At 33.8% G+C, this 14,626-nt stretch overlaps 1 protein-coding gene across 4 annotated transcripts in view; it reads left to right on the plus strand.

Annotated features, from left to right (window-relative positions):
- The window catches only part of PRMT3 (protein arginine methyltransferase 3), a 115,836-nt gene that overhangs the window by 67,662 nt on the left and 33,548 nt on the right, over window positions 1-14,626 (plus strand). For all 4 annotated transcript variants that reach the window (XM_045557680.1, XM_045557681.1, XM_045557683.1 and 1 more), the window contains 2 exons: window positions 9,078-9,265; window positions 11,163-11,249. In XM_045557680.1, the coding sequence (XP_045413636.1) occupies window positions 9,078-9,265; window positions 11,163-11,249 (275 nt within the window). The remainder of the gene's footprint in view (window positions 1-9,077; window positions 9,266-11,162; window positions 11,250-14,626) is intronic.

Raw genomic sequence — 14,626 nt, forward strand, 5'->3', positions numbered from 1 at the left:
AAAAAATCATTTCTCAAGTCAATAAATGTAAAACTCACCTATTTAAAAAAAAGAATTTCACATAGGATCACAAAAGAAAACGCAATTCTGTGTACTTTATAGAACCACACTAAGATAATTCAGAACAGTTAAAAGGGTGGATAAAGACATCCAGGCAAATTCAAATAAAATGAAAACATCAGTCATGATACTAGATAAGGGAGAACTGGGGCCACAATATTATATAATTAATCATATTAATGGGCTTCGGACTAAAGAGCAAAATCATATGCCTACCTTCGTAGATACTGAAGTTTTTCAGAATTATTTTTGAAAAAATAAGAATTCTAGCTTATATGATAAAGTATATTTATCTCAACTGAAAATCTCTATCATGTTTAGAAGAGAAACAATCAAAATCTTTTGTCTACAATCAGAACAAACTTTCGATAGCCAATATAACACCATTATTTATTTAACATTTTACCAGAGGAACTAAGATAAAAAATTTTTTGAAGGAGCAGATAAAACTTACCTCTATTTGTGTATTCTTTGATTGAACCTAGAAACTTCAAGCGAATCAACTGAAAAATATAAATAATCAAAGATTTTAGTACATCATTAAGCTACAGAATAACTGAAATAAACAAGACTTATATGCAGACAGTTTTACTACTGAAGGACATATGAGGAAGATGTAAATAAATAGAAAAACAATGCAGGATACCATGTTCTTGGATAGAGGGAATCAATGCCATAAAGATGTTGGTTCTCCCAAAGTTAATTTAAAATATAAATTGTGCCCTTCCATATTTTTTATGCATTTGAAAACTTTTATATGATAAACTTTCAGAAATTGTAATGCAGTCCCTACCAACAGGTTTAGTTTTTTAATTAAATAGGCTGATTCTAAAATTTATATGGAAAAGTAAACAAACAAGAATGGCAAGGAAAACTCTGAAATAGAAGGGTTTAAGGTGAGGACAGAGCAGGAGGAATAGTGCTACCAAATACTAAAGCACATTATATATAAAGCCTTAATTATTAAAAGAGTATATAATTGGTTCTTGAATTGAGAGATGAATTAGATAGAATGGAAAATCCTGGTATAGACCCAACTATATATAGCATCTCATATGTAAAAAAAAAAAGTAAAGTTTAATATACACAAATTGTATGCTATAAATTTCAAATGAGTAAAACATTAAATGAAAGAAAGTCAAATGGTTAAAATACTACAAAGAAAGATAGGTTTATAAACTTAGAGTAAGGGGAAGGGGGCCTTCCTAAATAAGAATTTAAATTCAGACATCTTAAAAAAATGATAGATTTGATTACATCTATATAAATTTCTAAATGGCAGAATATGTTATAAGCAAAGTCACCAGACAAACTATAGACTGGAAAAAAATATTTTCAATTTCTGTTACCAACAAAAAGCTAATCTCACATATAAATAGATTCTGCAAATAAGCAGACCACAAACCCATTAGAAAATCGGACAAAGAATTGAATGGCAGCTCAGAAAAAGGAAATACAGATGACTCTTAAACATGTACTCAGCTGAATATGGTTTAATACACCCATTTTTGGATGCTGTTTTGAAAATGACATTTTGTCTCATTTAAAATCTTTCTTAAATAATGGTCAAAGGGTACAAAATCTCAGACAGGAAGGATGTTTTATTCTTGTGTTCTGTTGCACAGTGTGGTAAATATAGAGTATTATACATTTCAAAATTGCTAAGTAAATCTCAAATGTTCTTACCACAAAAATGTTAAGTATTTGAGGTGATGGATATGTTAACCAGTTTAATTATTCTACCTTGTATTCGTGGATTATAACATCACTTTGTACCCCATAAATTTATGCAATTATAAATTGTCAATTTACAATAAAAATAAAATTGTTGCATCTTATAAAAAAAGAAATCTTTGCCTTACACTCTCACAGAATTTTCCTATTTCCTTCTTGAAATTTTAGATTTTGTATTTAAGTTAGTGATTCATTTGAAGTAAACTTTTAAGTATGGTGTGAGGGTAGATTTAATATTTTCTAGCACCCTTACCTGAAACAATAGCCTTTCTCATGAATTGTTTGGCATCTCTTTTGAAAATTAATTGACCATATTTATGTGGGTCTATTTTTATATTCATTTGTCTTTTTTGAGATAGGGTCTTGCTCTACTGCCCTGGCCATAGTACAGTGGCACAATCATAGCTCACTGCAGTCTGGGACTCCAGCAATTTTCCTGCCTCAGCCTCCTGGGTAGCTGGGACTACTGCCTAGATTTTCATTTTGTTTTGTTTTGTGGAGACCAAGTTGGTCTTAAACTCCTGGCTTCAGGTGATCCTCTCACCTCGGCCTCCCAAATCTTTAGATTACAGGCATGAGTCACATGGGTCACAAATGAACCACAGCTGGGTCATTTGATCTTTAAGTCTATCCTTTCACTGATACTATACTGTCTTAATTACTGTAGCTTTATACTGATACCAGGTAAAGAAAATCCTCCAACTTTGTTCTTTTTAAAAATTCCTTTGGCAGTTTGGTCGTGTATGTGTGTGATTTTTAAAATAAATTTTAGAATCTGGCTATTTCTGCTAAAACAAAAATGACTGCTAGAATTATAATGGGATCAGATTGAAGAAAGAGAACAATTTGGGAATAATTAGCATCTTGAGTTTTTCCATCCATTAACACAATATATCTTTTCATTTTTAAAAGTCTTCTTTAATTTCTCCTGGCATTATTTTGTAATTTTCAGTGTAAGGATCTTGCACATATTTTGTTAAGTTTATTTCTAAGTAATTTAATATTTTTGTCATTCTTACAAATGGAAATTTTAAATTTTATTTTTCAATTGGCTGTTACTAATATAAAAATTCAGTTAGATTCCTTATAATTTTGTATGTGAACAATAAGTCCACTCAGATATAAATAAGGAAAACAAATAGTCTGAAAGTTTGGTTAAGAATGAGCTTTGTACCTACTTTCAAAGAAACTCTTCACAAAATATCTGCAGATTATTATAGAAAAGGGAAAAAAGTAAATTTACATATTGAAGCATAGCCAACTCGGCCTTAATTGGGTAATCAAAGTCGACATCATCAGGAAGGGGACAAATTGAAATTATGGTCTGTTAGGAACACATAGAAATAATTCATTTCTTTGAAACTTCCTCAAAACCAGTAATAGTTTGTAAAATCATAGTTTGCAAAAGAAAATTTAGGGACCCATTAAACGTGACATCTTCTTCCATATTACTAGAAAAGAATGTTGTTTTCATTGCCTTTCATTGTAAGTATAATGAAGGATTTTTTTTCCTCTCACATTGCCAGAACCAAACTCAAATGTTTTATGCGATCTTTCAGAATACACATCTTCCCTGAGTTACAGTTGTTAAGATGATACAGTTGAGGACTGACCAGTACAATGCTGAACTATTAATACTAAGCCATTTTTTAACTCATTGTTTCCTAATGAATCTGCACAGACCATCACAGTCACTGGGGACCTTTTGTTAAAAATAGATGTTCAGGTTCCACATCAGACCCTTTTGAACAAAAATCTAGGGGAAGAGGTCTGTTCTTAAGAATATGTTTTAGGTATATTTCCCTTTGCATCAGAGTTCTTGTTTCAAGAAATAGAAATCTTCCCTGGCCATTCAACACAAAAGGAATTTATTAAAGGGATAAGGTAGGTTACAAAATTTCTGTGAGAACTAGAAAACCAATCTAAAACATTACACAACGAGGAACAACACTAAAAATTACCATATGGGACTGATGTAGAAGTGATAACACTCTCCTAATGTTGGAGACTAGTTGACAGATTATATTGCCAGTCTTGTCAACAGGAGCTGTTGCTGCCTCTAAAAAGTAGACTGTAGGTGCCTTTTATTAGTGGGGACTTGGTTATGTGCCCATGCCTAATCTGCAGCGAAGGGAAGGAAAACAAGTTTGTGTCATTTGTAGCTTCTACAGAGGAAGGTTACACAAACAGTTCAGAAAGGGGCAACAAAATAGAGTGGCAAATACATACTGATAGTTCTGCTTCTCTCCAAGATTTTGCATTGGAATTGGCTTTGGAAAACCTGATCTATGCTAGTAAGAAACTGCTCGTTATAAATTCGGTATTTTCAAATGTACTTTTCTTGCTATTTCTCTTTCCACTTGGAAAACTGAATCATATATACATCTTACTCATTCCTCCCTCATTTCTGCTTGTTGGTTTTCTTTTAAGTGTCTTTTGTTTTGTTTGCCCTGTCATCTCATTTCCTTCACCCAGAGTGAAATAAGCACTATCATTTGCTACTTTTTTGAGCATATAATTCTTCAGAGCATATTGGCAGCTACATGTTAGCCTAGCTAAGCTTCAGTGGGCTTTGTCACTATTTATACATTAATGAAATGTGTCTAATTTCCAAATAAGTTTTACTTAACTATAAGATGCCCTAATTATATGTTAGAAATTAATTTTTTAAGTTTGACTCCCAAAATCTCTACTGATTTGGTGACTTTGTAGTACATTTCCTTTTATGCATATCAAGCATTTTGCTATCATTGTTATTTCACTAAAATCTTTCTCCATATTGATTACATATGCTGTGAAACAGTTAATTTTGACTTATTTACTACTGCCTTTGCTCTAAACCTTTTTACTCTGTGGTTATTTATATACACACAGTGAATACTAGTGTTTACTAGGAATTGTTTCTTTATGCATCTCAGTCTTATCCTTTAGTGTCCAAAAGTTTGTGAGGCATTTCTAAGGGATAAAGGATTTCCCATCTTTATCTATTCACCATGTGAGCCGTTCTAGTGACAAATGAATTCTGGGCAGTGAATCGAGAAGGACACAGATGTCAAAGCCATGAATTTATAAATTGTCTGTTAAGAGGGTGCTTTTGTCCAATCACTTACAAGAAGGAATTGTTAATTTCACCTACAAGAAGAAATAATTATTCAATTATAGCTTCTGACAAAAATCAAATGACAAATGTGTCAGAATATGAAGGTAAAAGGGTTAGTCAGAATTCTGGCAGGTGGTCCAAGATTTTAGCCAGCTGTGAGAAGATGGATATAGAACCAAATTGACCTGTAACACTGATTACAAATCCTTATGAATATTAATTGATCTTAAAATTTCTAAATTTTAACAATACAAAAACCATGATTTTCTATATTTTTGTGAAATATAACTAACTTCAAAAATATATCTCAACACTAGAAAACGTAAAATCATATTCCTCTTTAGTTTGTTTCTTCTAATTACCAACATATTATAGTTACATATTATAGTTTCAAAGCTGTTTTACTACTTTGAGTAAGTTATTTTTTTATGAAAAAGGTATTTTTATTTCTTGGTGATATTAATACATCATATTGTTAGATGTAGAGCCAGAGGTCAGCACATTTTTCCTGTAAAAGGCCATATGGTCCCTGTCCCAACTATTTACCTCTGCCACTGTAGCACAGCACAGCCATAGACAATATGTAAGCAAACAAATATGGCAGTGTTCCAGTTAAAAATTATATACAAAAACTGGCAGCAGGCTAGATTTGAGCCATGGGCCATAGTTTGCCGACCCTGATATAGAGATGGCATTTAAAAACTCCAGTAAGATTTTTTTAAATATTCTAATAAAAAGAACTTTACGAACTGTTAAGTAACTTGAGTGTCTGCACTGCACAACTCTGTGCAAGTTCCCATATGCAAGTTCCTATGTAAGTTCCCATGAACTACAATGCAAATGGCCCTACCTGAAATGATATGGTGGCCCTGATAATAACCCCCCTTAACCATTTCTCCCCATTTGTATCTAGCCCTGCTGCCTGTTTAAGTGTTATTGGAATACAGCCATGCTCATTTGTTTACATATTGTCTATGGCTGCCCTCCACACTAAGAACAGCAGAAAGCAGTAGTTTCAACAAAAACCATATGATCCACAAAACCTAAAATAGTAACTTTACAAAAAATGTTTGCTGACTATTCCCTTATTATGTTGCTTTTTAATGATGAAATTATAGGACATAATATGGGAAAGCTTCTATGATTGTTATATTAAGTCCAAAAAAGGATATATTGAGAAGTTAGCCAAATATCTAAAGTTACTTCAGAATTTTTTTTTCTCCAGTGTTTCTCATCTTAAGGATCTGCTTCAGGAAACTAGACATTTCCTTGTAGCTGATCCTCTTTCTAGATTAGCCTTTTCCTAACAAATCAGTTACTCTGAAGAATTTGTATTAATCATGAATTTAAACACAGTCAAGAGGCTTTACCAGTTTGTGGAGGAAGGGAAGATTAGAAGTAACTCAATTTACATGGTAGTGGACCCTGGCCCAGTGCATCTAGCATACCTTCCTCACATGCCTGTCAGGGAAGACTTGAGACACTTATTATCAGTGACATAGCACTGGGTATTTTTTCCCAAATATCTCATAAGTTAGATTTGGAAGCAGTTGCTTTGATGCTAGCAGATTTTATCATGTGCTTTATTTGGAGGATAATTTAGAGCTGCTGTCATTGAATAATAAAATTTCCAAAGCTGTGGATAAAAACAAAGTTTGGGGGAAGGAGATGGTAATTTCCCTACTGTTCAAGTCTGAAAGGCTAGCTATAATAATCATGGGATTGTTTCTTTGCTGCATTTCATTGGTACATTCATACTTGCTTTCAGTTTGTTGATATGGGTACATATGATTTATATTTTAATTCATGAATCCCTGAGAGTCGATATTTGAGATATTTGAAGGACAAAGTTAATTGTCATAAAAAGAGAGAGACTCAGTCTTATTTTTAAAGTTTTGTGTCATAAAGACCTTTACTTGTTATTAAGTAGAGAGCTTCTTCCTGAGTCACTCATTCCTTAACTCTTATAACAGATACCCTCTTGGTTCTTTCTTCTGCGGCCCCACCTTCTCAGTCTCCTTTTCTTCTTCTATACATTCCTTAAATTCTAGTACTTATTGCCTGGTCTCCTTAAGTCTCACAAGCTAGTTACGTAGTTACATTTCCATGTGTACACTTATGGTATCCAAATTTATATCTTGAAGCCAGATAATCTCTTTTTGAATTTCAGACTTGTGCATTCTGCTTATTGGATATTTTTATGTTTTCTCCAATAAGCAATAAACTCATATTCCTTTTGCATATGCTCATACTTATTCCCTATTATAATGGTTAGTACCACAGTCTGTGCAGTCACTAAAGCTAAACACTGTCATCCTTGACCTTTTCTTTTTCCTCACAGCCAAAGTCCTGTGAGTTCTACCTCCTGTCTTTTGAATACATCTCCTCCTTTCCATTCCCACAGCCATTACCCTAGTTTGGATCACCGGGATTGTTAGAACTCTTAATTTGTCTCTATTTTAGTCTTGCACCCTCCCATTCGTTCTGCACATTGAACTCCAGATAGTTTTTTTTAATTCAAAATCTGATCATGTTGCTACCTACCCTATGTGAAATTTTTCAGTGTATTATCATTATTCTTAGAATGAAGTACAATTTATTAATTTGGTTTGGTCAGGCACATATTCCTTGGCCCCTGCTTACCTTTCTAGCCTTAAATCCCACTGTTTCTCTCTAATTAGATTGCATGTGGGCCATCTCATCTATTAATCATGACGCTTCGTACACACTGCACACTCTACCTAGAATACTCCTTCCCTCCCCACTCGTGACTCACTTGAGCTTCAGTTTTTGTTCTTGTTTTTTTTTTTTTTGAGACAGAGTGTCGCTTTGTTGCCCTGGCTAGAGCGAGTGCCATGGCGTTAGCCTAGCTCACAGCAACCTCAAACTCCTGGGCTTAAGCGATCCTACTGCCTCAGCCTCCCGAGTAGCTGGGACTACAGGCATGCGCCACCATGCCTGGCTAATTTTTTCTATATATATTTTAGTTGGCCAGATTATTTCTATTTTTTTTTTTTAGTAGAGACGGGGTCTCGCTCTTGCTCAGGCTGGTCTCAAACTCCTGACCTCAAGCGATCCGCCTGCCTCGGCCTCCCAGAGTGCTAGGATTACAGGCGTGAGCCACCGCGCCCGGCCAAGCTTCAGTTCTTGTCTTACATTAGCCTACTTTCCTGCTCCAACCAAGTGCAAATCAGCTGTTTTTGCTATGAGCTCCTGTAGTACCTTGTACGTTCCATTTCTTAGCATTTATTAGCTCACAAATAATTGTGCATTTATTTGTCAAAATTGTCCAAATATAAATTTTTGAGGGTAGGGCCATGTATCCATAGTCTGTGCCTTAGACTGGCACATATGTTTGGCACATATTTGATGCTCTTTTTTTAATATTAAAGAGGGTAATATGAACTGGTCTTCTACATAACTATAAAACTCCATTATGGGCCGGGTGCGGTGGCTCACGCCTGTAATCCTAGCCCTCTGGGAGGCTGAGGCAGGAGGATCGCTCAAGCTCAGGAGTTCGAGACCAGCCTGAGCAAGAGCGAGACCCCGTCTCTACTAAAAATAGAAAGAAATTATATGGAAAATTAAAAATATATACAGAAAAAATTAGCCGGGCATGGTGGCGCATGCCTGTAGTCCCAGCTACTCAGGAGGCTGAGGCAGGAGGATCACTTGAGCCCAGGAGTCTGAGGTTGCTGTGAGCTAGGCTGATGCCACGGCGCTCTAGCCAGGGCAACACAGTGAGACTCTGTCTCAAAAAAAAAAAAAAAAAGCCTCCATTATGCTTTTTTTCCCATGCTACATCTCTTTTTAAATGACTTGTCTATTTCTGCATGTTTTAGAGGAATATATGAAGTAAAGATCTAGTGGCTTTTTTTTAGTTTGGCATACTTTAAGTTTTAATTTTTAAGTATGCTCATTTCAGGGTTACTTACATAACCCTGTTTTAGTAGGGACCCGATCGTTGGAATTATTTTAATCTTACCATCATGATAATAGGCATCTTTCTTTGAAAGAGGCTACCAGATGGAACATGGTTGTTTTCCTTGGTCTGTATCTTTGTTAATCTCCTATCACTAGTGATCCATACTGATGGATTTGGTATTTATATTTAGCCTTTAAAAGTTATATTCTGTCATAAAGGGAGATGATGCTTAATTGTTGGGCATTTTATTGCTTACAGTCTATCCTGATATTTGCACTATGAGCCTTGTAGCAGTGAGTGATATGAATAAATACGCTGATAGAATTACCTTTTGGGATGATGTCTATGGCTTCAACATGTCCTGCATGAAGAAAGCAGTTATTCCAGAAGCTGTTGTAGAAGTTTTGGATCCAAAGACTCTTATTTCAGAACCTTGTGGTATTAAGGTAGGTGTTTTGCAATTTTACTTTTCTGTAATAGTATTGCCATTTTTCTTAGTATTTGAAATTAATATAGTGGTTTGACATATGGCCCTTCAAAACAGTACTCTTCCAATTTTAATCAGTGTAAACAATTTAAGGTCATAATATTTACCAGTTGATTGTATCATCCCTTTGCAATCACTTCTTTTTATATATTAAAATTCCTTTTACTCAGTTTTATAATCCTTCTAACTCTTAACTGGTTGAATCATTAACTTTGGCTTAATTAAGGTAAAAAGTCCTGTTGTGTTGTCATTTCTGCTTTATCACCACCTCCTTGCCTTGTTCTAGCTTCTCATTTATAGCCAGATTATTCATTCAATTCATGTCTTATATTCCATGCAGTTTAACTTCTCTCATTCAAATTTCTGCCAGCCTTTTCTTATTTTAAGAACAGTACAGTAAATTTGCCCATGAAACTAAAGCCCTACTGTGTTCAAATTTCTCAGTTAATCTCTGGTTTTATTGTGAATCTTTCTGTGTTACAGAGGTTCACTAACTTTGCAGTGAAAAATCATGCTGCTTTTCTTAAAAACTTCTTAATTTGTCTGTTTCAACTAGATAAATAAATATACAATAGTTTGTTCGGTGTTAGGTATAGGATATTGCCTCTTTGTAGTCACACTGTTACTTTTATAGCATCAATAATTCTTCTCTGAACAAAATACATATGTAGTAAGTGTTTATTAATTTTCTTAAGTGGAAAAAGTATTAAAAATTAGCATAGAATAATAAATCGGAAGTTTCTCAGCAAGAGCAAGCTGATTAAAATTGTATTCAGCTTTTAAGGGAAAAAAACCACAGCCTGCTTAATGATTATAGGACTGTTCAGTGCTCTGGTACACTGATAGTAAGGGATTCATTTGTGCTCTTTGGCTCAAGGTAGGAGTATACAGTTATAGGCAACTCAGCCTTAAGACTGAGCAGAAAGAGGAAAGTTGAGGGCAGTGCCAATTTCAGTCTCTGGTGATTTCTTTGCTTAATGCCAAAACTGTTATGAATAAGTAGTTGAAATAGAAAATTTAGGAATGCGAATGACGGTATTTGAAAAGTATACATACACTTTTCTAACATTAATCACTTATTTTAGTAAATATAATTCTGTATTTCCCAATTTTCCTACAAATTTTTGAAAATTTTTCTCAAACTATTTTAAATAGAGTAATCCCTCAGGTATATAGTTATATGAATTGTGTTCACTGGTTTATTATGTACTCATGGGCAGGTACAACACACTCTGGTCAGACGTCCATGGTTAAAAGGTGATTCCATTCCGTCTCCAAAGTGAAATGGAGAAGGATTTGAACCAGGGCAGAATGGGAAAATAAAGATATTTGACTATTTTTTCCCCGAGTTGAATCTTCACAGTTGTGGTGTTTTGTTTGAATTGTTGTGATTTTTCCTAATATTTAACAAACTTATCTTCAAATGCAATTATGGACATGAATTTTTAAACAACTTTTTCTTTTCATTAGCATGTGTTTTAAAATTAGCATTTCCTATAAATTTATTGACTGTTAATCACACATAATTTATAGCAAACATGGTAGGTATACCACAGTTGGTATGCAGAATGATTTTATGTGGAACACAGAAAAACAGTGCACATCAGAGCCATGATTTAATATATACCATTGTTTGTAAGAATTCTAAGTAAAACAGTAGTAATTTGATTTAAAGAAAAATTGACTTCAGTGTTTGTACTAATATCCCTTAAATTTGGAAGTAATCCCCCAAATGGTATGTGAATGATTCAAGTTTGTGAAACACTGGTTTACCATAATCCTTTTTGCATAAAAAAGGAAGTGATGTTTGTCTCTTTTTTTTTTCTTTTAACTCTTTCACTCTTTTTTATGGGTAGCATATAGATTGCCATGCAACATCTATCTCAGCTTTGGAGTTTTCTTCAGATTTTACTCTGAAAATCACAAAGACATCCATGTGCACGGTAAGCTGTTTCATTCTACTTTCACAAATTTCACTAGCAGTGCAGTTGATTGGCAGGCTAATGAATTAATTACCAGGTTGTGATAAATGAAAACAACTATTATTACATTTGACAGTCTGTCTTTGCCCTTGAACAGATCTAGTTTCATAGGCCTGTAGACTTTAAAAAAGTCAGTATAGTTTTAATTCAATAGAAAAAGTATTAGGAAACTCTTTTTACATGATGATTTTTCTTTATAGGTTCATTATTCCCTATCATATAATTAGTCAAAAGCACTCAACTTTATCTTTAAAGACAAAAGTTCACATTCTACTCCTCCTAATAACTCTTAACACTCCATTGGAAGTAAGATGTTTATTTGTTAGAGTATTTTGTATTTATGAAAATAATTAAGAAACCAATATTGAGTTACCTTTCTTTAAAGAATGAACCTGGTATATAATAGAAAAAGTATGGGATTTATTATAGAAAAGTTAGGCAAATATGGATTTACATTTGGTTCTACCACTTATTTGTTCAAGTTACCTAAGTATAATCTGTACCTTATACTATTCAACTGCTTTATGACAAATGAAGATAATTCTTTCTACCTTGATGCCCAGTTAACACAGATGATATATGTGAAAGCACTGACAATGTAACCAGAAATGTTAGATTATTAAGATACATGAATTTTTTCTTCTCTTAAATAATTTCTAAATGTTTATAAACTTTAAGATAACATTTGCCTTTACCATGAGTTTCAAATTGTTAATAAAATGTAGGCCTTAAGTATGAATTTACATAGGTGGTATTAACATGGATATTTATACTATTTTTAAAATAGTTACATAGTTTTTAAAACTCTGGTTAAAATTTTTGTTGAAAATTGTATTGTCGGAAACTGTATAAAACAGATGAATTTCAGATTTATGACTTTGGGGCACCTATTATATTCATTTATTTAATTAATGAAAAGCAAAATTTTATTCTCCTCATTCATTGCCCACGAATTTTCTAATTCTTCTTTTTAGTAGTGGGAATGATTCGGTTAACTGAAAGATTAAAGGCTTTGACTCCTAGGCTCTTGTTTGATTTTGATATTAGTAATCCTTGAGAGTTGAAAAAAAGACGGTCTTGATTGATGAAAATTGATCAATCTCTAAGGGAATTCTTAGAAATTATTTGTCACATCACCAGTATTATTAAATAATATTTCAAATCTATTTTCAGTGACCTTTTCATTAAATCAAAATAGAGCAGATATAAAACTCTAGTGAAGATGTCAGAACTGTTTTACTTGTGCATATTTTTAACTTTATATAGGTAAATGAGTTTATTGACTTCATTGAAATGTTATTTTCTGATTTATTGGTCAAGTTCTTAGTTTCAAACAATGGAATTTAGATCAGCTTGTTTAAACTGAAAGGGACTTATGAAAGGGAAGAAGATAGTTTCCAGACACATTTGGGAGAGCTAAAGGAGCAGACTATATTTTGAACTTCTAGAATCAGCTCCTAGAACCACACCTTAGAGCTGGCCTGCTACAAAGCTGCCTCTATTGTGAAGAGAACGATGGCTCCACCACCGTAGGCTGTATCAGCCCCAGTGCCCCTGCCCACTCAGTGTTAGCCACCACTGACACCCCTAGGTGAACAAATCCCATCACAACCATCCTGTTCCTGACCCTCTGCCCCCCAACTCACGTTGGCCACTTTCTCCTCTTAAATCTTTGTTCAGAACATCTGCTTTGCTGAACCTAGGTCATGTGGAACCCTAGCTGTCAGTAACTTTCCTATTATTTGGAAAAGCTTTGTGTTTAACGAAACTGTTTCTGTCCTTCAGTGATCTTAGTTTTATTCTGTATACTTAAAAGAATGAAAAAGAAACAAAAGAAAAAAACTGGCAAAGTCTATTTAATCCAAAGATTGTAATCAAAATTTTGGTATTGAAGAATATTGTAAGTGGAAAATAGGTACTTGCTCCATTTGTCCCTGTACAATCAAAGAGTTTTGTAAGAAGGCTGGACAACATAGTGAGACCCCCATCTCTATAAAAAATTTAAAAATTAGCTGGGTATGGTGGCACATGCCTATAATCCTAGCTATTCAAAAGACTAAACAGGGAAGATTGCTTAAGCCCAGGAGTTCAAGGTTACAGTCAGCTATGATCGGGCCACTACATCCCAGCCTGGGCAATACAGCAAGACCCTGTCTCTTAAAAAAAAAAAAAATTCCATAAGAAAAAATGAATTAGAAATAAACTGTTACATTATCTTACATTTATAAAGTACATGTTAGATTTGTATTTTTATTCTCAGGTTGTGGTTGCCTGAATGTTTTTTATATAAAAGAGTTTGTGTGGAAATGAGGCAGGCCTAGGGTTTATTTGGGAGGAAGGTGGCGGGAGGTTAGAGTGGACTTTGATGTATCTGGTCACTGCTGAATAACATAGTTCTATAACTCATCTCAAGAGGAATGTAATGATACAAACCAAATTTATTGAATGCATGTCAGGTACTGAGTTAGAGATTTTAGTACTTAGCATTGAATATTAACTCTTCTGAGATTATTCTGAATAATCTTTTCTGAGATTATTATTATTCAGAATAATTGAATAATTATATTTATAATAAATGAATTATTAAATTATTTCACCGAATAATATATTTTCCTGTGATAATGTTAACAGTCATTGAACACTTGAATGTCAGGTAATGTGCTGATTACTTTAAAACCATTATTTAAATAAGTTCTCAACCATTTGAGATGTGTACTAATATTATTCCCATTTTACTGGTAAAGAATAAAAATCACTGTAATGTTCTCCTTGCAACATAAAATCTCCTTACTGTTTCCTGACCCAAAAAGCCTTGGTGGAACCAGAGAAGACCCCGTTTAGCAAAAGCAATTTTAAGCAATAAGAACAAAATGGGAGGTATTAATTTACCAGACTTCAAACTGTACTACAAGCCTGTGGTTATTAAAACAGCTTGGTATTGGCACAAGAACAGGGACACAGACCAGTGAAACCAAATCAAGAACCCACATATAAAACCATCCTCATATAGCCATCTAATCTTTGACAAAACAGACAAAAATATACACTGGGGAAAAGAATCCTTATTCAATAAATGGTGCTGGGAAAACTGGATAGTCACATGTAGAAGACTGAAACAGTACCCACACCTTTCACCTCTCACAAAACTCAAATCACGGTAGATTAACAGACTTAAACCTTATGAGTGAAACTATTAGAATTCTAGAAGAAAATGTGGGAAAGACTCTTATAAACATTGGCCTAGGCAAAGAATTTATGAAGAAGACCCCAAAGGCAATCACAGCAACAACAAAAATAAATAAATGGGACCTGATTAAATTAAAATGCTTCTGCACAGC

Source organism: Lemur catta, chromosome 7 (assembly GCF_020740605.2).
Source record: "Lemur catta isolate mLemCat1 chromosome 7, mLemCat1.pri, whole genome shotgun sequence".
NCBI lineage: Eukaryota > Metazoa > Chordata > Mammalia > Primates > Lemuridae > Lemur > Lemur catta.